The sequence below is a fragment of the Abramis brama genome (genome assembly GCF_963993115.1).
Source record: "Abramis brama genome assembly, chromosome: 17".
Lineage (NCBI taxonomy): Eukaryota > Metazoa > Chordata > Actinopteri > Cypriniformes > Leuciscidae > Abramis > Abramis brama.
Window position 1 is genome coordinate 8,539,139 of NC_139979.1, and position 24,381 is coordinate 8,563,519.

Consider the following 24,381-nt stretch of genomic DNA (forward strand, 5'->3'; position numbering starts at 1 on the left):
AGGATTCTTTGATGAATAGAAAGTACTGTATTTAGTCCTATTTGAAAAAAAAAAAAAATTCTAACAATGTAAAAGTCTTCACTTTTGATCTATTTAATGTGTTGCTGAATAAAAGTATTAATTTCTTTAAAAATAAATATATTACTGACCCCAGACTTCTGAGTAATGTCGCTGTAAAAACAATCTGCATCCTTGAAAACTTTACTTACTTTTGACTATTGAAAGCTACATATCTATTTAAATTTAGTGGGAGGGTCTATTCCTCCAGGCCGACCCCTCCGTCACTGTGATTGGCTCACATTTTGAAGGCGGGGCCCTGGGTACCACATGGAGATGCTGTGTATCTGTGGATGTGGGAATGAGTGAGAGCGTGGTTGAATGATGCCGGTCGAGGAGCAACACACAAAACACTGACATATTGTATTGAAAACTTCAACCGTAGATAGTGTGCAAAAAGCTAATTTATCTTATTTATTGGTGGCTTGGGCTACATTTGTAGCATGTTATTGATGCATAAGGGATAAAAGTCAGATTTTAAGGACAGAGTGGCAGAATTGATGGAATAATGAGGGCGCACTTACGGAATCCGACTTTTTTCAGATTTCCTACTGCATGTTTTCTAATTATTTTGATTGCCATTCCGTTTGTGCATTCGACTGTTTTTTATGGACAAACTGAGGAAAACGCACCGCCTGGAACTGTTGTCGCTGGGTTTCTTTTTCCTCTGGAAGACAAATGCAAAATATCAAACTTGCCTGGACTTGAAACAGTTCTGACAGGGGAGAACTCGTCGGATTTCTCTCTTGAATATCTGGACAACACAGGATTCGTGTTAAAAACCACCAAAACTTTTGACGTGAAGTACAAATCTAGCTATACGTTGATCGCGCGCTTGCCGCGCTGCATAGCAGAAGAAGTGGCGGTTAAAATCGAGATACTTGATAAAAACGACAATACACGACTATTTAACGTAACAATAATAGATATTCTTACCGATGTTAAAAGCCGAGTTAGGAAGCCAAGAGCCGTTTCTGAAGCAGTATCCTACACCGTTACAGTTTCCGAAGATGTGAAAGTCGGAGACTTGATCTTTACGGTACCGGACCAGAAGTTCGAGAAGAAGTGGTTCGAGGTGGTTTCGGACGGACACTCGCCGATTCAGATAGAAAGAGACTTGGGACGCGTGTACTTAGCGCATCGTTTGATGTCAACAGCCGAGGTCATGGTTAAAATCCACAACATGAGAGGTATGTTCATAGCCTTTTTAAATTCACAGTTTATGCGTTAATTTGTGTTATTTAAAGGGATAGCGCACCCAAAAATGCAAATTATGTCATCATTCACTTAGCACAATGCTGTTCAAAACCTGACTTTCTTTTCACACAAAATGGCATGTGAGACTCCAGTCACCATTCACTTTCATTGCACCTTTTTCATACAATGAAAGTGAATGGTGACTGAGATTGTCTTTCTGCCTAACGTGTCATTTTAGTAGCCTAATGACAGAATTTGCATTTTAGGTGAACTGTTCCTTTAAGTTTGCATTCGATTTGAAAACTGACCACGACCATGTCCATAAAGGAGAGCGCATCGTCTTGGACCATCGATATTTCTATCTTTAAGGGGGTTATTTGTTTTTTTTCACTGCGCCTCACAGCTTCACGGAAGAAAATCCACATACAATAGGCTTACGTAATACAATATTCAAAGGAATGCGTCATAATGAGTTTTTAGTTGATGGGATGCTGCATATGTGGTGTTTATTGTAATGGTATGGTAGGCCTACATCTCATAGCTCAGCTTGAATTATTGTGAAACAGATATGTTGGCTGAACTCAAATGAGATCACTTTGTATCATCAAGTAACTGGGTTCAAGTGAACATAAATGTTATGGAGAAAGTCTTCTAATTATGACTAAGAGCTTAGCTTAAGTGGTTGAGGTCATGCAGGTCTGATTTCACTAATCAGAGCTCTAAAAGCAAACCTTTATTCAATGTTTGTTTGGGGTAATTAGTGATATTTATTCACCTGGAAGTCACCAGACAGCACATGTGGTCTCAAATACCTTTGCTGGGGCAGATGTGTAGTTGACTTTGGGGGATATAAATGTTTGTTTTTGCAAGCAAAGGTCCCAGTCCATCACCTGAGTACACCATTGGGGTTGTTTGTGATTCTGATTGAGGTCATCTCTGTGATTGTTTGACAAAGTGAATTCAGAGATCGGATGAATATACCTCTTGACATGTTTACTGAAATTGCTCCTCTGAAAAAAATGGTGTCACGTGTTCCCTTGAAAAGAGAAAATATATAGTATGTACATTTCTGTAAAGTTTTCCAAATCCTTTGAGGAATGTCTTTTGTAATGATCTCGCATCTACTGATTGGAGAATTAGTTACAGGATAATTTAAGTTGTGATGAGAGCTTGTAGCTCTATCATCAACAGTGAACACATGTGGCTTTTTAAAAATTAAACAAGAGTTTTTTTCTACATAAGAATCTATGTATCATCTGCCTAACATATGTCTAGACTATGGGTGGGCAGTATGACCAAAGTTTTATTTATAAGAGTTATTTTATTTCTTGTATATATGAGGATATGAATATTTTTGCTGGAAAAAAAAATAAAGGTTTCAAAATGGGGGTTTCACAGCGATGATATAGAACTTTATTTTTGTAAATTGTGTAGGCTATATATTAAATAAACATGTTGCATGGTTTGTTTTTCTTAACATAATTTAGTGAAAGATAGGCTACTTCATCTCACTTGATTATTTTCACTTATTTCTTCATTCTAGCAGTCCTGTCCTGTAATTCACAGATTTGATTTGATTCCGATAAGCTATTTAGTAGATTTCGATTCCATTGGATTAAAATATAATTTATTTAGGAATCTTTTAGTTATACGGTCCATTTCGCAGTCTTTCAGACTGATTTAAACTGGTAATTTGTCTTTTAGAGCTATTTGCATATTTTTGATTCACTAAAAAAATTGTGGGACTACACTGGCATGCTCTGTCCATTTTTGTCATTTCACCAACAAAAATACTGTCTGGGCTGCATTTTCTAATATCGTCATCTAGTCTACAAAGACCAGAACAGGTTTTGTTTTATCCTCTGTCATTTCAACACTGCCCTCTCTGAAGTGTCCTCTCCACTCTTCTGTGAGAATTCAGCACAATGGAAACACAGTCCTGTTGGCAGTAGAAGAGGTTTGTGTCTCATTTTCGGAGGCAGTTTGAAGGACTTTCTCTCTCCAAGCACTTGTATGGAGAAGTCAAGCCAATGCAGGGTCTTCTGGGAGACAATTATTTTTGAATCCATTGTGTAGCCTCATGCTTGCTAACACAGTCCGTTTGAGTGCTTTTGGGACGTCGCTGTTTGTTTTGTCCCGTTTATGTGCAAAGTTTGGATGAGAAAGTCCCATCTGTGTTAACAGAGTGAAGACATACTCACTCATAATCCCTGTAGTCTTTGATATCTGATTCAAAATGTTGCTTCTCTTGGTAACAACTGCACAGTTGGATAGATGCAGACCTGATTTATGCCAGACATTTTTCAATTGAGATTTTCCTTTTGTTGAAATTTGGATTGAATTGTAAATAGCAGTTTATTTGTTCTTGTTGCCAGCGTCTTTGCAATACAAGATTTTAGCACGCACATAAAAATGAGGGCTGTCCTGTATCAATATATTTGTGATTTTTTTGTTGTTGTATGGTTGCAATAAACATTTTATCTGTCTATCCAGTTCCCTTGGAATCAAACCCATGACTTTGGCACTGCTAGTTTCATACTCTACCAGGAACACTATATGCCCTCAGAATATCTGTTATATTATTGGCCTGTCACATTTGTATAACGGCAGTACTGGATGAGAGACACCAGTATGGTTGACTCACCCCAATGTCACTTGCCATTTAATCAAGAAGTCACTCATAGAGCAGAGAGGCTTAACAGTTTGTCCTGCACAATTAGCATTAGCATTACTATGCAGCGCACACAGTCGGGACCGCGGGCAGCTTTCTAATCCTCATAAAGACCATCCCTGTGGTGCCTTCATTGGCTTGGTAAACACTGATAATGGTTTGCGTGCTGTACGCTTTCTTCTCTTTTCCAGCCTTAAAGAATCCATACGCTCATGAAAGTTTAAAAAAGCCTCACGAAGAACAACTTTATCTGTATCTGAACACTGTATAGTCTGCTTGAGGAGCTTGTCTGGAGCAGTGGTGGGTCAAAAAGAGGAAGCAAGGGTGAATGATTGGGTGCATGTTTGAAAAAAATGACAAGTGACAGTCGGAAGTCAGCTGGTGTTTACTTTGAGTGCACTGCAGAAGTGCAGATACACTTTTTATTGCATGTACGTGTATGTAATTAGATAACTTTTCTCAAGTAAGTTATTACAAATACACCATAGCATCTGGGTCATTCTATCGCAAGTGGTCCAACAATTGTAAAATTGGTTGGTTGACCATATAATTACCATTTTGAGTAATTACCTCTCTGTATTAATATTGCAAAACCACCACCTTTTTTTAATTATTATTTTACTTGGTTTAACCACGGTGGCCATCTTTGTGTCATGGCCCACTACAAGGTACAGTATGAACATTTTGCACGTTCTTGTTCTTTAAACTTAAGTCCAAATTTCCACTTAATTTCCATTTATAGGGTCAATTTATAATGGGAAGGGTTCAAGTTTCCCTCATTTTTTAATTTAAAAAATATGACGATTGATGATTGTGATTTGTGTGTAGATAAACTTATAAACTCTGGAAGAGCATATTTTCATGGTATAACATATATGTTATGGATGGCAAACTATGTTGTCAGGTCACTACTACTACTGTTGTTTCTCTTATGTTGCCAGAAATCAGCAACTCTCAATTGAAAATGAATGACGTTCAGCCACTTTGCCATTGCAAGTTATTGTGAATGCTGGTGTCTAATGACTGCATTATTAATGAACCTCAACCATCAGTACATGGAGTTTCCATCCGGCTTCCATTAGACATTTTCACCCTCGGTCACGTCATGCATGTCAATAAAAGCAAATCAAAAAGGGCCCAGTAAAGTGCAAGGGCATAGATCGGTGACCTTGCATTCACAGTGATATTCACAGCTTGAGGCGGTGTTGTGGAGTTCCCTTTGGCTCAAGACCCATTATATTCCAATCGTCCTTCTCCCTCCGAGCTCAGAAATGTTGAGTGTACTTAAGTTGTAATTAGGGGCAGCTTGCCCTTTTGTCTCCTACGTGCACTTGATTTGTTCTGAGTATTGCCTCTTCTATCACACGCTAGCCTAGCTCAAGCTGTGGACACCCAGGTCAGGTGCAAAGTCTGAAAAAATAAACACATAGTCTATTCTTTGCTATTCAGGAAAGAAAAAATATTCTATGCAAGTATGCAAATGCCTTACAATTGTGTGGACCTCATTTAAATAGCAAAGCAGAATTTTCAGCTTCCAGTCTTCAGTGTTACATAATCCTTCTGAAATGATTATAATATGCTGAATTGGTGACCAAAAACATTTCTTATTAAATATTTCTGCTTAATATTTTTGTGGAAACCGTTAAATTTATTTTTCAGGATTAATGAATAATAAAGTTGAAGAACAGCATTTACTTTGAAATAGAAATCTTTTACAACATTTTAATTTTCTGTGATCAATGAAAAATTTTGATCAATTTAATGCAACCTTGATGAATAAAAGTATTAATTTATTTTTAAAAAAGAGAACAAACCTTACTTACCCCAGACTTTTGAATGGTAGTGTGTATATAATATATAGTTAAATAGTGAATATATGCACCACAAATAACAGAGGAATCCTATATTAAAGCAGCAAGTTGGGATACACTTTAGTGTGAACCTTGCAGAGTAGTGTGTGAACCAGAGAGGGCTGGTAAATGGCAGGTTGTTAATTTGGTCCTCACAAGAATTGAGCCATGAACCATCACCCTTGAAAAGCACTTAACCCCAGGTTACTCCAGTGGGATTGTTCCTGTAATAAGCCCATGACAAAGTATTGGAACAATAAACAACATGAAATGGTGTTGTTGTTTTTATATGTGATGTTTAGAATGAGAAATATGAACGTTGCAGATGGTTGTGATGGCCGCCCTGGGCAGGTGATTAGAGATGTCACTCATTAGTCATCTGAAGAGATGCTCACTTAGGCATGCTGTCAGTTTGAGGAGGTTTGTTTATCTGTAGTGGTCCATTAATTACTTCTACATCACTTATGCACTGACAATAAATCCATAAGAGAACAATGACCCACTCTCCTCTCCTGCCAGACACCTTTTAACTAAATATAACTGTTTAAATATTTCATCAATCACCTGTCATCAGATCATAATTCTGGGGAAAGTTTTCTTTTTGGTATCTTCTTGTCCCCTGTGCCCTTCAGTGACGCATTCAACTGGCAGAAGGAATTCAAATGCTCAGAGGCATCTCAGACCACCCGTTTCTCACCCGTTAGTTTGGTTTGTACAATTAGTCCTTTCCCCATCTGCTGTGGTTAGCCTAAGGACCTGACCATGATCCCCTGCTCTAGAGAGAGGGACTATTATAGCAATGTGCACAGGAGATTTCACCCTGCGCTGAGTTATTCTGAAGATCACACATTGCGCCGGTTGATGGGCGGTTGTTTGAAACAAAGCGATTTTAATTGTGCCTTTAAATTCATGCTGTTGCGAGTGTGTGTATGTAAGAAGTTCAGAGACCGCTGCAGGATATACTATTGTGACGAAGCCAAAGCTTTACAGAATGATCTTTTTTGGTTGTAAATGAAGCCCTGGAGAGCTGTCGGGGTCAGTTTGAATCAGTGTTACTGAGGGCTGAACAGGGCGGGTGAGAAAGGAGGATTTGTGTGTATTTTGAGTGCTGTTGCACACATATGTTTATGTGGTTTTTGGCGTGTGAGATCACCCGTTATAAAGTCAAAACTGTCAGTTATTGTCAAGTCTGCTACTGAAGGACAAAACAGTATTTTTTGTTAAGGATGGGTGGTATGCATGCTACAAGTAGCTTTACATCATGGTAACAGGATATTCATGATACAATAATATTTACTGGACATAAGTATGAAAATCATTTATTAATTTATTATATAATTTTTTATGTATACATTTACATATATTTGTATTTTTTATTAAATGTATATATATTAGTAGAATAAATACAAATTAAATAAGTAAATATAGCCTACTGTACATGAAGACTTCATAAAAAAGCCGCTAAATGCCACCTCCGTCAAAAATTTTATGATAATGATCGAATGCTCTCCGCACATAGCATATGTTTATCAAATACTTTCACTTCAATTCAACTTTCACATCCATTTTATTTATAAGTTAGTTTGATAACAATTTATAATAAAGATTCATTTGTTAACATTAGAAGTTAATGTATTAACTAACATTAACTAACAATGAGCAATGCATATGCTACAGTATTTATTAATCTTTGTTAATGTTAGTTAATACAAATACAGCTGTTCTCTGTCTATACTGTATTCTATTGCTCAGTTTCTCTGCTTGTTGTTTGTTTCTGTTTTGATCTCTCTGTCTGTACCCTGTCCTCAGAGTTAATTGAGCTTCATGCCAGCATGGCAGGCCGCCTGTCCATTGTGCTATAATAGTTTATTGACAGGATATGTAGAGTGGCCCAGAGCTATGGTGTTTTTTAATGATGAATTAGGGCAAGGTCGTCAGAAACCCCCGTCCTAAACTGCACCAAGCCTCAGCCACACGGGGCTCCTGTTTCAGCCTCAGTTTTTGATCTTAATTGTTAAATTGGTCACGCTGACTTGGATTTATTTTAATTCCTGGAGTAGAACGCTGTCACTCCTCTTCCCTCCCTCCCTTTCGGAAATCCCTCACTTTCACGGCAAAAGAAATTGCTTTTCAAGTGCATTCAATTTAAACCTTCCACTGTGGGATTTCAGTCACAAATTTATTTATCAAAGCTGACGATCAGAGTTTCGGCTGATTGAACTGATATCAGTAAGCTGGGGGCTTCTGCCAATGTGAGATTTTGATTCGTCTTTCAATCTAGCTGAACACTCTTCCATTAAGAGATCAATGAGGACGAACTGTTCCCTTTTGTGTGGAAAGTGCAGCCACTGGAAAGAATTGCACAGTGCTTATCATTGTGTAATAGCCCTTGGAAATATAAGGTGAGATGTTTGCCATTGTGATTGTCCACCTGAGAGTAGTGCAGCTTTTTTGTTTTTTACCACTTTAGACCATGGTTCCCTATCAGTCGTAACGTCAGGGAACGAGGGTTACATTAGTAACCGAGACGTTTCTCAACTGGTGGTTTGTGAGATCGTAATATAAAATAATATAAATAAAAAAAGAAGTGAAATAAAATCCGAAGTCAATAAAAACGTAAATTAAATTAAATTACATTTTAATAAAATTATTAAAACATTTTATAAAAGATAATTTGTCTGATCTTATTGAAATGATTAAATTGGCTTTAATGATTTGCAATAACAATGTGAAGGACTTGTGACATTTATGATGTTCATTTTTAGAGCTTTAGGGGGTATTTATAACATTTTAAGTCAGAGGGGTTCAGCCGAGAGAAATGTTGGTGACTCAATGAGTCCTGCACTCAGTCTAGAAACAATCTTCGTTATTCCATGGCATAAAGTTGATTTCAAAAGTGTGCAGATACTTTGTTAAAGTAATTTGACAGTTAGAGCCATTAACATGAAAATTGTATCTGCCGACCAGTTTGTGTGCCAAGCATTTCGATACAGTTTGTGGGATCAGCATGTTTTCTTCCTGTATTCTCTTCCTTTGTACGGTGGAAAATGAGAGCTCTCCAAAGCCCTGACACACAGTAATTATGTGAACTCTGTTTGCGGCGAGCATCTGTCTCTCTCTCTCTCCCCCCCTCTCTCTCTTCTTTCTACAGTTTGCCTGCGTCTGCTGAATCTTGGCAACTGTCTGATGTCACCGCTAGAACACAAGCTGAATGCAACCCAAGGAAAAAGGACCCATTGCATACATTGTTAAAGGCATAGTTCACACAAAAATGAAAATTCTGTCATTATTTTCTCAATTTGTTATTCATTTAAAATGTTCCTCTCAGACTGGACAGAAATACGGGTGAGTAACTAATGAGACCCGCAGCCTTACAGAGGACAAGCGGTTTGGAGAACAAATGGATGGATAATAATGACAGAATGTACATTTTTGGATGAACTGTCACTTTAAGTACATGGAGACTTAATTAGATCATTAAATATGTTCAAGCTTGGGTTGCATTTGGTCTTGAGACCTGGTGGCAAAGAATTATCCCGATCTGTATTCCTCTCTTTCTTTTAGTCCCAGTACTGTGACCCAAATATGCAGCAGGTTGTGAATGAACACCTGGGCCTGCGAGGCTTTTAGCCCACAACTGGAGGAACACCTGCGCCACACGCGTGCACACTCCAGTCTCCAGGAGTCCGACACCAGCTGTTCCTGGCTTGTGCTCTTGGAGCAAAGCTAGTGGGAGCGTGTAGCTGTAGGTGCCGTGCTGGTTGTCAGAGGAGACGGATCATTTTGATGAGGCGAACACATCAACATGTGCTGGAACGTTCATGAGCCAATGAACTATGATGGGAAATCAATATTATGTAAGCAATCACGGAGTCGAAAAGCTCTCGTGTTACTGTCAATTTCATACGGGGCTGTGGTTCAGTCCTAGATCATCATTTGCATATTGCTTTGCAGCTCCCTCTTTTGAAATGCCAACTTCAAAGAGCGAAAATAAACTTACAGAAAGAGGGACTCGTTTAAAGATTTAAAAGATGCAGAACTCAATTAAGCAAATACGCAGTGATTTATTAGGTCTGTACACGGCAGAAAATCAACAAACAAACACAGTTTAAGATTTTGCATTCAATTGGAGTCTGTCCTGGAGATGTCTGCAAATTGACTAGTCTTGTGAAATAAACACATACCCTACAGCACTGATGCTCGGCCCCATGGGTATAGTTATCTAGAATTATTGCTCACTTGGTAAGGTATGACTCAAAAGGCATAATTTATTCAATTTACATGACAAGTTTGTGAAATGGATATTGATTTGACTACATGAATCTTAGTAAAAAAAAACGTTTGTGTGGGAAAATAAAGGCTCATGCAGGATTTAAGGGGCGACCTATTGATTGCATACAGTTTTTTTGTATTCCTGGGATTCGTTTGTTGTTGGGGTTTTTTCCTTGTCATTATAGCAGATTGAGAAGAAGATAAATAAACAGAAATGTTTAATATCTGGTTTAATTTCTTAGCATAAAACATAAGTAGCACCCAAAGGAGCGATTTTAGGAGGCAAAGCATTTTATTTCAAGCTTCAATTAAAACAATGAATGTGCTTGAACAATGAATGTTTTCTCAGGGTAAAGCTTTGGGAGACTACCTTACTCTGTTTCATCACATTTCAAGCCCTGAGGCCTGGTAGGTCAGTGCTTTTAGAAGTGTAACGGACGTAAGCCAGTAAGAGCTGTGCGTGTAAACCTAATTCCTCTGGCCTCAAGAGGCGTGTCAGCGACTGACGCTAACGGCTATGGTCTTTAGCGTCTTAATTAGCGTGCTCGCCTTCCACGCGGGAGACCCCTGTTCAAATGGGAGCGGGTCGAGTAGGACCGGTTACAGAAGCTGAAACCATCTTCACTGCCTGGGAAGACAGGTTTGGGTAATTTACCACTTGACATTCCCGTCAGGTGAAAACTTAACCCCATGGCCCCGTTTTAAAGAACATCTTGTCTGTTGGCTTCATTGGAGGATAGATCCTGGCATTTTGCTTTGAAACTGGTCTTGAACTGCAAAGTAAGAGAGATTCAGATCCCAAATGTTGAGTAGTTCGATTTGATGTGTGTAACTGCAGATCCTGGTCACGAATGGGGTCATGTGATGATTGATTTTTGATGGTACTCTTTTCTTTACTCATAATTGAGCTTCTTGTAACAGAATTTAAATTGAACCTACTTTAAATTTAATTTTAGTTTCCGTTTAGGATGTTGATAGTCAATTTATAATACTCTTTCTTGTAAACCTTTTTTTCCCTCTAGTTTTAAAAAATTTCATTTAATTTTTAGTGTCTGACTTTAGTGCACTGACTTAGTGCCTTTGTTCTCTCTCCATATGTCCGTGAAGCCTGATTATTTATGTGATTTGGCTGATCATATTTTTACTTCTTAAAGGGATAGTTCACCCAAAAATGAAAATTAGCCCATGATTTACTCACCCTGAAGCCAGGTGTATATGACATTCTTCTTTCAGACGAATACAATCAGAGTTATATTAAAAAAATGTCCTAGCTCTTCCAAGCGTTATAATGGGTGTCAATGGGTATATTTTTTTGGAAGTCCATCAAAGCGCATCTATCCGTGATAAAAGTGCTCGAAACGGCTCAGAGGGGTTAATAAAGGTCTTCTGAAGTGAATCGATGCGTTCGTGTAAGAAAAATATCCAGATTTAAAACTTTATCGACTAAAATAACTAGCTTCCGGCAGACGGCTGTACGCAAGTCGACTTACGCCAAAAGAGTATTCATTTTTGGGTGAACTTTCCCTTTAAGTGGGGTTGTGTGCTTTTACAAAACCACACAACTTAAATCTTTAAAGCCACTTTGGAAGAAGTCTCTGTCTCTTTCACAAAACAGATGTTTCTCCCATCATCTCTCCATAATGGAGTGCTAACAACAGCATCCCGCTACCATCAGCTCATGAAATCTGCCCAGCACAGACAGGAAGAGGTGCCCTAACCAGAACATTATGCCAGTCTGGTCAGCATGCTAACATTTTATGTGCACCCATTCTCCGGCACGTCCCGCGGAGCCAGATTGCATAACCGGGATGTGATTGGAAACATGAAAGCTGCATTGTGTTGCCCTGAGCCATGTCAGATTTAATGCCAAATCCAAACGACAGTCAGAACCAAAAGCTCGTCCAGAAACGAGGGCAACACGTCCACAAGGCATTTCCGTATCCACAGGCAAATATCGCGCAACAGAAACGTAACCAAAGGCTCTTCCTAACTATATCATGCCATCTTGCTACTTTTGGCTGCCTAATTTCTCTATTTGATGCTGTTGTTACATCATTTTACAATCCAGCACCTTAGCAGAACGAATGAATTATTAAATGTTTGATCTCATGTATTTTTTATTATCTTAAACAACATGCTCCAGCTTACTGGTTAAAACAAAGCACTGAAGACCAACAGTCTCAATTTAAGTGGCTTTATGTCAGCAGATTCTGTGGCTCTTTTTTCCAATAAAAAGGTGCTGATTCTTTATAAGTTCTGAAAACATATTTAACATCCAAGTAGGGCTGGGTATTGACACAAATTTCACAATTCGATTCGATTTCGATTCACAAGCTTGCAATTCGATTCGATTCAATATTGATTACTTTAGATATCAGGGACAATACATGGCAAATTTTCTCAAGGAAAACAAATCTCTTAACTAATGCTGTAAACTATGGGAGTCAGTTGTAGCCTATAGGCTTCATTAGCCAACTATAATATTGAATGTAAAAATGAACTGATTTGTATACAAACACTTAAATTACACTTTTATTTATTTTTATAATAATAAAGTTATATGAAATATAAACATTTAAATGGTGGCTGTCATAAAAACCTGCCAGTTTTACTGACGTCTTTCCACGGTTGAAACACTGATTGAGCGATTCCATGTCACATGATACGGACTTCGATAAGTTGTGCTCTACCTTTTAACACACTTTCAGATGCTCGTTCATGTTTATTTCGTGCGGTAACTGGTATTATTCAGGCGGAAGAGAAGATCATGTGCTTCTCTTGAGCGATCTCACGCCACAGCGCCAAAACGGTATTTATATTTTTGAATTTCGTAAGAAAATGGACGTAATTTGAAATCTGAGACTTTGTTTCATATCAATAGTAACAAAGCACAAAGATTATTGCGATTTATTGGATGGGATGCGCGCATCAATGTTACATTCATTCATCAGCTGAAAACAGGATGACTAATCGATTCTTGGGATTTAAGAATCGATATCGGTTTGTAAAAATGAGAATCGATTAAAATCGAGAAATCGATATTTTTTACCCAGCCCTAATCCAAAGTAATTAATTGCAATCTTTGATACCACATCCTGGTCAGAAATTATAGCGAATAAAATTGCATCGGTCTTGCTAGACTGAATTGTTGCTTTGAAAACTTGGTTCTAGGTCGGGCAGCACCACCCTGTCGTTGGAAACATGTATGCACATATTTTGCACTGAGCAGATGCGATTTCAAAGATTAATGGATGTGACTACAGGGGTCTGTTTTGTGTGAGTCTTATAGGCTATTTAAGATGCCTGTTCACCACACAGGGTATTAAGGCTTCAGCTGCAGCTTGTGGAGTGTTTGTTGATTTATGAACAGGCAGAGGAAACTCAGTTAAACAGAAGGTCCCGTTAATGAGCAGACTGTGTGAAGTTTTAACTGTTTTCCTCCCTTGCTTAGATTATCAGGAAAGGTTCTGTCCTCACTTGAGCTTCACAGGAGTTGCCCGTGACCTATCTACCTTTTGTGTTGCCCAAGCTAGAGGCTAAATAGCGTAGCACGGCTTCTCTAAAGCCTTTAACCCTGTGACTGGACCAGCAGGTTTTCTTTCGTAGCCCTGATAAAGTGAGAGGGAGAGAGAAGGAAAGCAGTCACAGGAGATAACATTCACAGTCGATCAGCAGAGACTATGAGCATGTGAATTTTTGGCGTTTCACTTTTACTTAACACTTCCAATAATTTTGCATTCATTTTGTTGTAATCTTTGTCATACAGAGCGTTTTTTAGCACTAGTCCAAATTGAAGATAGAAATGCCCAGTCAAGTAAGTATTCTGAAATTTTTACTTGGTCTGGCAATATTTTCATTGCCCCATCACATTTAAAAAAATCTTTTTTATTGTTTTAGTTTCATATATGCTAAAAATATTCATATTTTTCATTAAAACTTTAAACAAGCTAGAAATGATATAGCCATTTAATAACTTCGTAAAACCTTTCTATTGTTGAGCCTTGCATTAGCGTTTTTATCATTATCTGAGTGTTTCTTGTCACTCAGTAAATACAGTGTTTAAATGAAATTTTAATTCAGTATTGTGTCAGGGATTCTCCTTTGAGTCGTCCGTCACATGGGCTCACTTTTTATTGCCTTTATTTATTTATTTATTTATTTTTGTTGAGTTAGAGGAGTGCATTAAATGCAAGACTTATAGAAGTAGGTCTTTGTATTCCATGATGGGCAGAGAGTGCAGTATCTGGAAAGTTACTGGTTGCTCTCCACATGTTCACTGACTGTTTGGAGGCCACCCGTCACTGACCTCTGGCTCCGAGCTTCTGGAGGGTATAGGGGACTGTGGGTGTCAGAGATGCAATGGGTCACCCTTCCTGCAGGGGAAATCTGAAACACATGTCTCTTTTAGAAGCTGTGGGGTCATTTCCTTATCTGTATGTCATTTAGTAGTTCTGCAGTTGGCTGCACAATATTTGAAAAAACTGTTGCGATATTTAGTTTTTCTGCTAAATATATTGTGACATGAAAACAATTTAACCAGGCAACTTGAATAGAAAGAATTATGATTACATAATATTTTCCCGTGATTTCATAGGGAGTGCAAATAAGAGATTTTTTCTTTGTATTTTGTTTTTTGATTAACATTAATGACAGACAGGAGCAGGGGTATTAGGCTGCTGTCACTTTTAAGACAGAATGTACGAATATAATGATATGTATCCGTTTCCTTTCTCAATTGTTTGTTCGCGTAAGCCATAAGCGACTGTGTTTACGAGGATACATGCCGAGACGGGCATTTTGACATAATTTTGTGTGTCAGTTCAAGAACAAATAGACACGGAAGTGAACTGAATTCGGTGTTCGCGTGCTGTCTGTGCTGCTCTGTTTATGCACACAGAAAACAACGCACGAAATCCGAATTGAGTTCTGTTTTGCATCTTATAGTGCTCGTATGGTTCGCTTTAATGTTTAAACTGACAGGACCTAAAACATGCTCAACGATGGTTAAACTTTGCAATTAATTTGAGAGTCACATGTGCTTCAAACCATGGGGCCTGCGATCCCTATGCTTGACATTGCACATCTTCAAATGTGACTATCGCTGATATGCACATCGCGATAACAATGCTAAAACGATATATCATGCAGCCTTATTCTGCAGTTTTTTATTTTATAGGTAGGTATGGTACATTAAAGCAATAAGCCACTCTAGGCTGTGATATTGATAACCAATTCATATTAGCATATTTTTTTTACTGTACTTTACTCTATTTTATATACATGCATAGTTTACCATTGTACATTAGCTATGAATCTGGATCAGTCAATCTTATTTTCAAGATGCATCTTTCTTTTCTCATTTATTTCTCGGTCTATTACCTTTCCTCTCATCTATTGACTTACTTTGCAAGGAGACAAATGTAGTTTACTGGCAAAAAGATCGTGACAGTAGCAAGCCAAGAAAGAGATAACATTTGCCATTGCCATTCATTTCACACTTTTTTCCCCCCGTAAGTGCTTTTGCCGCAGAATCTTTCATTACTCTTATAAACAATGATGAATAATTCAAGATCCTGTATATCATTTATAAGAGCGTGATGAGCAGGCTTGCATGATGTTTATTAATGTTTTTAATATTACAGTAAAAGTTTTATGCAAAATTAAAGATTTTAACTGCATGGTCATTTAAAAAAAAAAAAAAAAAAAAATACATTATACATTTGTAGAAGTAAAATTGCACTTTTGAACTAGCAACCACCTAGAGGACCCTAGTGTCACTTAGCAGCACACTATGAAAAAGTCAGAGCACCTTATCAATCTTCATAGCAATGCTGGTCTAGAACCCCTCACATTTATTTGAGAAAATGCATTATTTCTGTAATCTATTTATTATCTGTGATGACAGAAACAGTGAAGAAAATGGGTCCTAAGAACCTGAGAATGTGAGTTTTTTGGATGCGTCTCTATTCTCTGGGGTGCAGTACGTCAGCTGCCATTAAAAGGTGTGGATGGTTTGAGAATGAAATGTTTTAAGTATTTTAAGAAGGTGATGAAAGAGCTAAAAATTTCACACAGTGTGTCGATCGTGGTGCAGAGTGTGTGTCGAGGCTGAGATTGTTTTTGTAATGAGGTGGTAGACTGTAAACTCAGCACAGCAAGGTGTTAAAGCGCTCTACTTGAGAAACCTTCCTCTGTTAAGCACACACACGCACACTTGCTCTGTATAAATGTGATGTTTGTATGTGATGTGATGAACATCTGTGTAATCATGTGTGTATGTCTTCTACCCCACACCCTTCCAACCCACACACACACACACACCCAGAGGGGTTAAAAGCGCTGCCTGTTTAAGCAGTGTGCCTGTGTTTGCCCCTGTTGTGTGCACTGATGTGGATGTGTAAATTGTGCTGTGCGTCGCACGTCTGTGTTGTTTTTTTTTCTGGGATCAGGGAGAGAAATGGGAACAAAGAGGTGCTGGCGTGCTGAATGCTTATTTTCATGCCAAAACACCTTTTCACACTGCTCTGTTACCAAGACATGACAAGGAGAAAAGTCGGCACGTCCTTTTTTGTGTCCGTTTGGCACTTTTTACACCTGGTATAAGCCAACATGAAATCATAATTCACCCAACAGTATTTATTTTGATATGTAATCCTGGTCATGTTGTGAATGATTTATGTTTCTGAGACCTTCCTTTTTGGGCTCCATTGTCATACTTCACAATTCGGTTAACTCCCGCTGGATACAATCAAGACCCACCATGTATTTTTTCTCATTGAATATTCTGTTTTATATAGAGAAATATGCTCTGAAAGCTCTTCCATGTTGACTTTAACATGCTTTTTAAATACGTCTCCAGTGACCACTTATGATGAAATTTAGAGGGGAGAGTCGAATTTTTTGACTTCACACATTGCTATGTCAGTGTGTGTTACTGAATGCTGATAAAATAAGTCGGCACACTATTTTTATATATAATATTATTCAACTTAAAATCAGTCATTGAATATTTAGCGTCCAATAATTACTATTTAATTGTTTTTACAAATGTTAAGATTTCGATCATCAAGAACTAGATATAGGATAATGATAGATTAGTAGCAAATATTTTACCCTTTAAGAGTGTTTTGGGTAGCTGAAACATTTCTTATTTTCTTTAAAAATAATTTTTTTAAACAAAGTAGAATAGATTTATAATACCAGCCGTTACTTGAAAAAAATTATGGGCTTATCAGTATCAGCCAATTTAAATATCAATCATCCTTGGATTTATTTTTTATTTTTTTCATGTTATGATTCACTTTATGAAAACAGTTAAATAATATAAACAGATTTTAATATAAATGCAAACATGATGTTTTGAGCAGAATGGTAATTTTAATCAAATTAATTGTATTAATTGAACTTGAATGTGATGGGATGAATGTGTTTCAGGTGGTCTGTCTCACTTGAATACTTTAGAGCTGTCCAATTCAGTTCAATCCCTGTATGAATGTTAATACCGGGTGTTTTTGCACACAGAGCCAAAGACTCCCTTGAATCAAAAGTTCTCTAGGAGCATTCAGCAGTAACACAAAGTTCTCCAGGTGCATTTCAATGAGGATGCAGCTCAGAGGAGACTGTATATTTGAAACAATTTCCTCCCCCGTCCCAAACACTCGCTTTTAATTATGCCGCAGAAGTCAATTCTCAGGTTGCAGTGGTGCCTGAATCCAGTATGAAATTGCCACAGTGTATTTGGGGCTGTTATCTTGGGTGAGCTTTAGCTGAACACACATATTTGCAGTGAGTAACAAGTCCAAGCTTTGAAGTTGTGCTCCTAGCGAGTGTGAGGGACTCCTTTGAAGTTTTCTGCCTCGTGTGTTTCTGCTGGGAGAGTCCTGACAGAGGAAGAGAGAGAGAGAAATGAAGAATCTGCAGATACTACCTGGCCTCCGAGGGCTCACATAAAAGACTGTGTCATCTTACACAGTTAGCAAATGCCTCACTTAGTTAAGGACTATACAAATTAGTAGCAGGGTGAGCAAGTAGGGTGGCAAAAAGACAATTTTCCATTCTCTGATTTCCCCATGACTCCAAGTGATTGTCACGGTTTGTCCCTCTTGGTCATAAATTTAACTTGAATGACATTTGACGTGTTTCCCCGACCCTTTGCTGATCTTCGAAACCCTCCTGTACAGGATTAAATTGCTAGGGAACTTTGCAACTGTGCCCACTGTAGCATGAGATGGAGGTTCCCAGGACTGAATTTTACACAGTTGAACTCTTGAACTGGAGAATGCTACGCCAACTCTTCACTTTGTTGGGTGAGAAAGCTCTAAAGATCAGATGTTTTTTCTCTTCTCAGATACTCCCTGTCTCTATTTTGAAACTGTTTTAATAGTCCAATCTCCTCGTGGTCAGAGGTGTGCTAAGGTGCGGATGTATTACAGTTAGCATGAGGTTTGCTCAGCCATTATGCTTGAATAAACAAGATAGGATTACATTGGCCATGACAATTTTTTGATTTCGATCATATAGTACAAACTTGAAGGGATAGATTGTCAAAGATTTAACCCTTTACTAGCACTTTGTGTTTTTTATTTTGTGTTTTAATTGTCGTATTTTAATAAAGTAGACAAAAAGACAATTTTCCATTTCCAACCAAGTGGTTAAGTCACGGTTTGTACCTCTTAGGGACAAGTTTTATAGATTAGATTTATAAGATTGGCCCTATCATTAAAACAATTATTGGCTTATCATATTGGCTAGAATTTTAATATTGTGCATTCATAGTTTTTTGGGATGTGACTACTTCTCTGGGAGACTTGTACGATGCTCTATATGAAAAAAAACCCCCAAACAATTAATTTGTCACACACAAAACTATATTTCTTAATGAAATATTGACAAAAAAACAAGGAACTCCCGCACACTATCAGTACTTGCAAATGAGTATCAAAATTTTACTAAGCAACGTTTCGGTCTCACGACCTTCATCAGGCATATACCGAAACATTGCTAATAAAATGTTGATACTCATTTGCAAGTACTGACAGTGTGCGGGAGTTCCGTGTTTTTTGTAGATTTTTTGACCTACTTATTTGGTCTTTTTTTCCCATGCACCTATCACCTGCAAGTGTGCGATGGCGTTTGCTAATTGATTAATGAAATATTGAAAAATCTATGGTTGGCAGAGTTGAATTTTAGACCCTGATTTCACAATAAGTCATTACCAGTCAGTTATTTGCTCATTAAACATAGCGTTCTGGAAAAAAATAAGTTCATCTAGCAGCTGTCTGTCACAGCAGGCTAAACATAAAGTGTAAAAGTGTGGGCCATCATGGGTTGTAAGGGACCCTCAGCACAGTGTTTTGTCTTCTTACTGGCTCTCCACCTGCATAAAAGAATGTCAGAAATACAACTTCAAGTTTGTTTTGTAAAGCATATCTTCTGTATTGAGAAGTCCTTATAATCTCATGATGTTCCACTTACGTGTTCTCACTCCCTTTGTCTAGCAGTCTGTCTGTTCTTTACAGCTTTTCAGTACTGATTCCAGAGTGGCTCTGACTCAAGTTATCTTTTGAGTCAGAGTCACCTTGTCTTGCTCATAAACTCTAGTAAATATGTCACTCCGGTTGAAAAAGTGAACACGTCCTTGCTTTTTCAATAAATTTAGAGCATTTTATGTCCAACTTAATAGAGAATGCATGTCCTCAATGTCCTAGTGAAATGCACCCAGAGTTTGGACGGACTGTTGGATTCTGCAATGGTCTGACTTCCCGTGGGGCGCTGTTTACGACAGAGGTTTTTCTAGTTGCGTCCAAAGCAGATGAAGCACTGATTTCCCTTGCCGGAGTCCATCTGGATTCTCTAGCCCTGTGATGGGTGGAGGATGAAGCTGGAGCGAGCTCTCCCTGGGCCTCAGCCCGGGCATCCAGCTGCCTTCATCTGGGCTATATGGAGTTCGTCCAGAGACTACCAGGCCAAGAAGTCCTGTACTCCCACTGTGCTCACCTTCTTAAACCCTTCAGACTGCCACCTTTCCACAACACCATGACTTTAGTTATTATTGTAAGCTGTTTTCACATTCAGACTTTGTAGGTTTGCTTGAAACTGAATTTGATTGTCCTTCCACATGAGCCTTATGTACAGGTTCTTTTATTGAATTATTCAAAAAGATTTACAAACTCAGAAGATAATCAGTTTAACAAATCCTTCACTGAATGAATTGGTCAGAGCGGTTACCAACTCTCATGAGATGGTTATTTTAGTGAACGTGGGACTCTGCCTGTTTGTAATGTCCCTGAGTGAGCAACAGTTCTCAGGTTTTGTGTTCATGACCCATGCGGTGTACAGTGCATTATGCATATTGTTGAAAGTTGGGTGTGTGTTGCTTTCACTCATCTCAATATTCCATGCTATAAATACTTGTAGAGGCTTTTCTCTTGTTCTGACAGAACCCAGCAATAACAGAGTGAGGGACACTCGCTCGTACATCTCCATTTCACAGGACGACTCGACAGACGGTACTTGTGTAGGGCCCAAAGATCTGGCAGATCAAAACCCTTCTCCACACTTCTAAAAAGCGCTGAAAAATTCCCGTCACAGCAGAGAGAGTGAAAGCCCTGGAGCGCCCCCCTGCCCAAAAACACGCTGAACAACACGCTGCCCATGTCAGCCCGTGACAGCTCCCATCTCTCATCTGCTCTTCTGCGAGTGAGTCGACTCAGACAGGTTCAGGCCAGGGAGGCTCCTAATGCTTCCATTCAGTGTAGTGTCAGGCCTCACGGTTGACTTCATGCCAGCTTCCTGTCTCATTTCCTTTGGGTTTGGTGTTGAACATTGAGACATGCGCTAAAACGCAGAGTTTCATTCTAAAGTTTTACTTCAAAATGAATAAGCACCTTTCTGAAAAGGCCAGCATATCTTGAGTTTGGGATTTCTTGCTTCCTTCATTTGTAGCCTTTTATGCCCTGTTTCACAGACAAGGCTCAAGACTAGTCCCCGATTAAAATGCATGTTTGAGCTGTCTTAACTGCAAGCAACTTGCACTGACATATCTTAAAACAGGTTAGTGACATTTTAAGGCCTAATCCTGGCTTAACCCTCTGGAGTCTGAGCGGTTTTCTGGGCCCTTGAGATATTCTGACATGCCCTGACATTTGTGCTTTTTTCAGTTGCTTATAAACATATTAATGGCAAAGGTGTAAATTCACTCTATAAAGCACAAACAGGGCTACCATAATATGTGAGCCACGTGTATCTACATGTTTTCATTTTTGAGAGAATAATGTTTATGCGTGGATATTGAAAAAACTAAAAACTAAAATTTCTGAAATAAGGCCACAAAACACATAGTAAATATGTGTCAATAAGACTTTTGACCAATGGATGTCCTCGCCCAGTGTTTTTTCTTCAAAATTATGTGAAAATAGTCTTGCTTTATCGTTCAAATAAAACCATACATTGATTTAAATTGATGTAAAACAGGTTTTGCTTGGAAAGCCAATATGCGAGGGGGCGTGAACGAGGAGTGGTTTACACCTGAATTACCACCCACTCTGCATAATGAGCCATTCACACAGGTGTGAAACTGGCTGAGCCACAATGCAAGGACAAAAGATATTTAGAAGACTTATATTGACCATTTAAGATTTTGCTTACATCTATCTTGTACATATGTTTTGCTATTTTATTAAAAAGGTTACAATTACAACAATAATTACAATTTCAACAATATTTCAAGTGTACTCTTTCTTTGTAAATTAACATTTTATCTATGTATTCATTACTTTGAATATAGCCAACATTGGAACAGCTAACATCTTAGTTGATGACTTTATTTTTGACAAAAATATTAGGCTATTTTATATATAGAAATTGCTAAACAAAAGCTTATTTGACGAGGCAGTATATTCTACAGTAAAAACTGTACCCAAATATACTAAACAAAATGTTGTCTTTCATATTTCGCCTGACTGTAACGTTGTTTTCATGAAATATTAGGGCATATAAATGTTAATTTGCAGTTTACGTTGCTTATACAAATAGCCTACATTTTATTTCAACATATTTCAGTTGATTTTTACCCATCTCAGTATAGCAATACGGTTTGCTAAAAAAATCATCATTCGTTGACGATAGGCTTTTGACTCGCGATCTTTGCAGTAGGCTAGTGAACGCACCGGATAAATGCACATTTATTAGGCTATAGTTTTTTTTTTTGGGATGGTTTTGTTTAGAAACAGCTTTCTGTAAATATATTTCACATTTTTTAGACATGTGAGGCGAGTAGGCTCATGATTCATGATGATCTCCAGTTCAAGCACCTTATGTTGTGATTGCTAGCCCATGTTTACTTTAAATCCAGGAAATTTGTTAATGAAAAAATTATTAAAATTAAGATACAATTGATACAAAACGAAATTCGTTTTAAAGAAAGAATTTGTACTTTCTGTTTTGAGGTCTCTGTGAAAGTTTTAGAGCGCTCGCGTCCATAATGGAGAACTGTCACGTAATATTGTTTTTTTGCCAGCTGTGGTAAACAGCGCGCATCTATGCCATTCATTCATTCATACATAAACAGAAACCCGAGAAGGAAAAACTTACTAGTATTCCTCAGCTCGTATTCCTCGTATTCCTCATTATTCCTCACAGCGCTGTGTTGTAAACAAGTAATGTTCTGAATAAACTTGTGTTTTGGTTTTCTCGAGCTGATACAGGGGGCGTTCACAGGATTGCGCGGATTACCTCAGCCATTTGCGTTTGAATAGCACGCGCTCTCCGTGGGCGGAGTCACATTACATTTGAATTAGCTCTAATGAGGTCGACTGGAATCGCTCTCTTTTAATACAGATTTCACAAGATGAGAATATTTGTTTTTTATATAAATTACTTCATTAAAAAGAAGAGAATTCAAGGTTCATGCCTGTGTGTCTGAATGCCTGTTTGACTGAGTATTCGCTGAGTTATTGTTCATTTTCGGACGCGTTTCAGAATGGACTACACTGGCAGATAGAAGGCAGAACTCGCATCACGTTTATTTTTCTTTATTTGGCAAAAAGCACAACACTTTGTTTTTATTGTGAGTATACACAAAAATAATACACATTTAACAGAATCGATTGATGTATGAAACTTGCTTGTAATATCAAAGTCCACAGAGCAAAATTAATTTCTTTTGAACTGAACTGAAAAAAAGCGAGCTGGTATCGCCGGCGATACCGCCGACCTCAGGGGGTTAACCCTCTGGGGTCTAAGGGGTTTTTGGGGTCCTTGAGATGTTCTGACATGCCCTGACATTTGTGCTTTTTTCAGTTGCTTATAAACATATTAATGGCAAAGGTGTAATTACACTATATTTAGCACAAACAGGGCTACCATAATATGTGAGCAACGTGCATGTACATGTTTGTATTTTTGAGAGAATAATGTTTATGCATGGTTATTGAAAAAACTAAAAACTAAAGTTTCTGAAATAAGGCCACAAAACACATACTAAATATGTGTCAATAAGACTTTTGACTAATGGACGTCGAGTTTTTTCTTCAAAATGATGTGAAAATCATCCTGCCTAATCATTCACATAACACAATACATTGATTTAAGTCTTGTAAAACACTTTTTGTTTGGAAAGGCAATATGCGCAAAGGGCGTCAACGATTCAACACCATCATGCATATTTAGTGGTTCACACCTGAGGAGACAATGGGGCCCACATACTTAATGAGCCATTCATTCAGGTGTGTCACCTATAGCCACAAGAAAGAATGTAAGAGCATTGGTTCACAGTTGGAAGCATCTAAATTTTATTTTATTTTTCCACAAATTGTGCTTGCAAATTGTATAATATCCAAGGAAAACATGTCTAGTAATTGTGCAGTTAATTCTCATACTGTATTTTCAGTTTTGGAATATGTATCCTCTGCCCAAATTTGTCAATAATAAAACACAATAAAAATTATTTAAATAAAAGGCTTATATTTACCTTTTAACATTTGTTTACATCTACCTTGTAAATATATATTTTTTTATTAAAAAGGTTACAATTACAACAACAATTCAAGTGTAATCTTTCTTTGTAAAAACTAAAGTATACATTTTATCATACATATTTCAAAGTTAAGGATTCATTACTTTGAATATAGCCTACATTGACAAAACATACTATATTTAACATATTAGCAATAATTGGCAAACAAAAACTTATTTGAGGTGGCAGATATTTTACAGTAAAAATATATAATCTATCCAAAACTAGTCAATGAAATGTTGTCTTTCATATGTCTGTAACATAGGTCTTTCGTTTTTATTATAAGGAATATAAATGTTAATTTGCAGTTTAATACGTTG

At 37.8% G+C, this 24,381-nt stretch overlaps 1 protein-coding gene across 1 annotated transcript in view; it reads left to right on the plus strand.

Annotated features, from left to right (window-relative positions):
- The first annotated feature begins 366 nt into the window (after positions 1–366).
- LOC311067782 (neural-cadherin) overlaps positions 367–24,381 on the plus strand; it is a 117,029-nt gene continuing 93,014 nt past the window's right edge. The window contains exon 1 of the mRNA XM_084089857.1: positions 367–1,247. Coding sequence (XP_083945983.1) covers positions 566–1,247 — 682 coding nt within the window. The 5' untranslated portion in view covers positions 367–565. The remainder of the gene's footprint in view (positions 1,248–24,381) is intronic.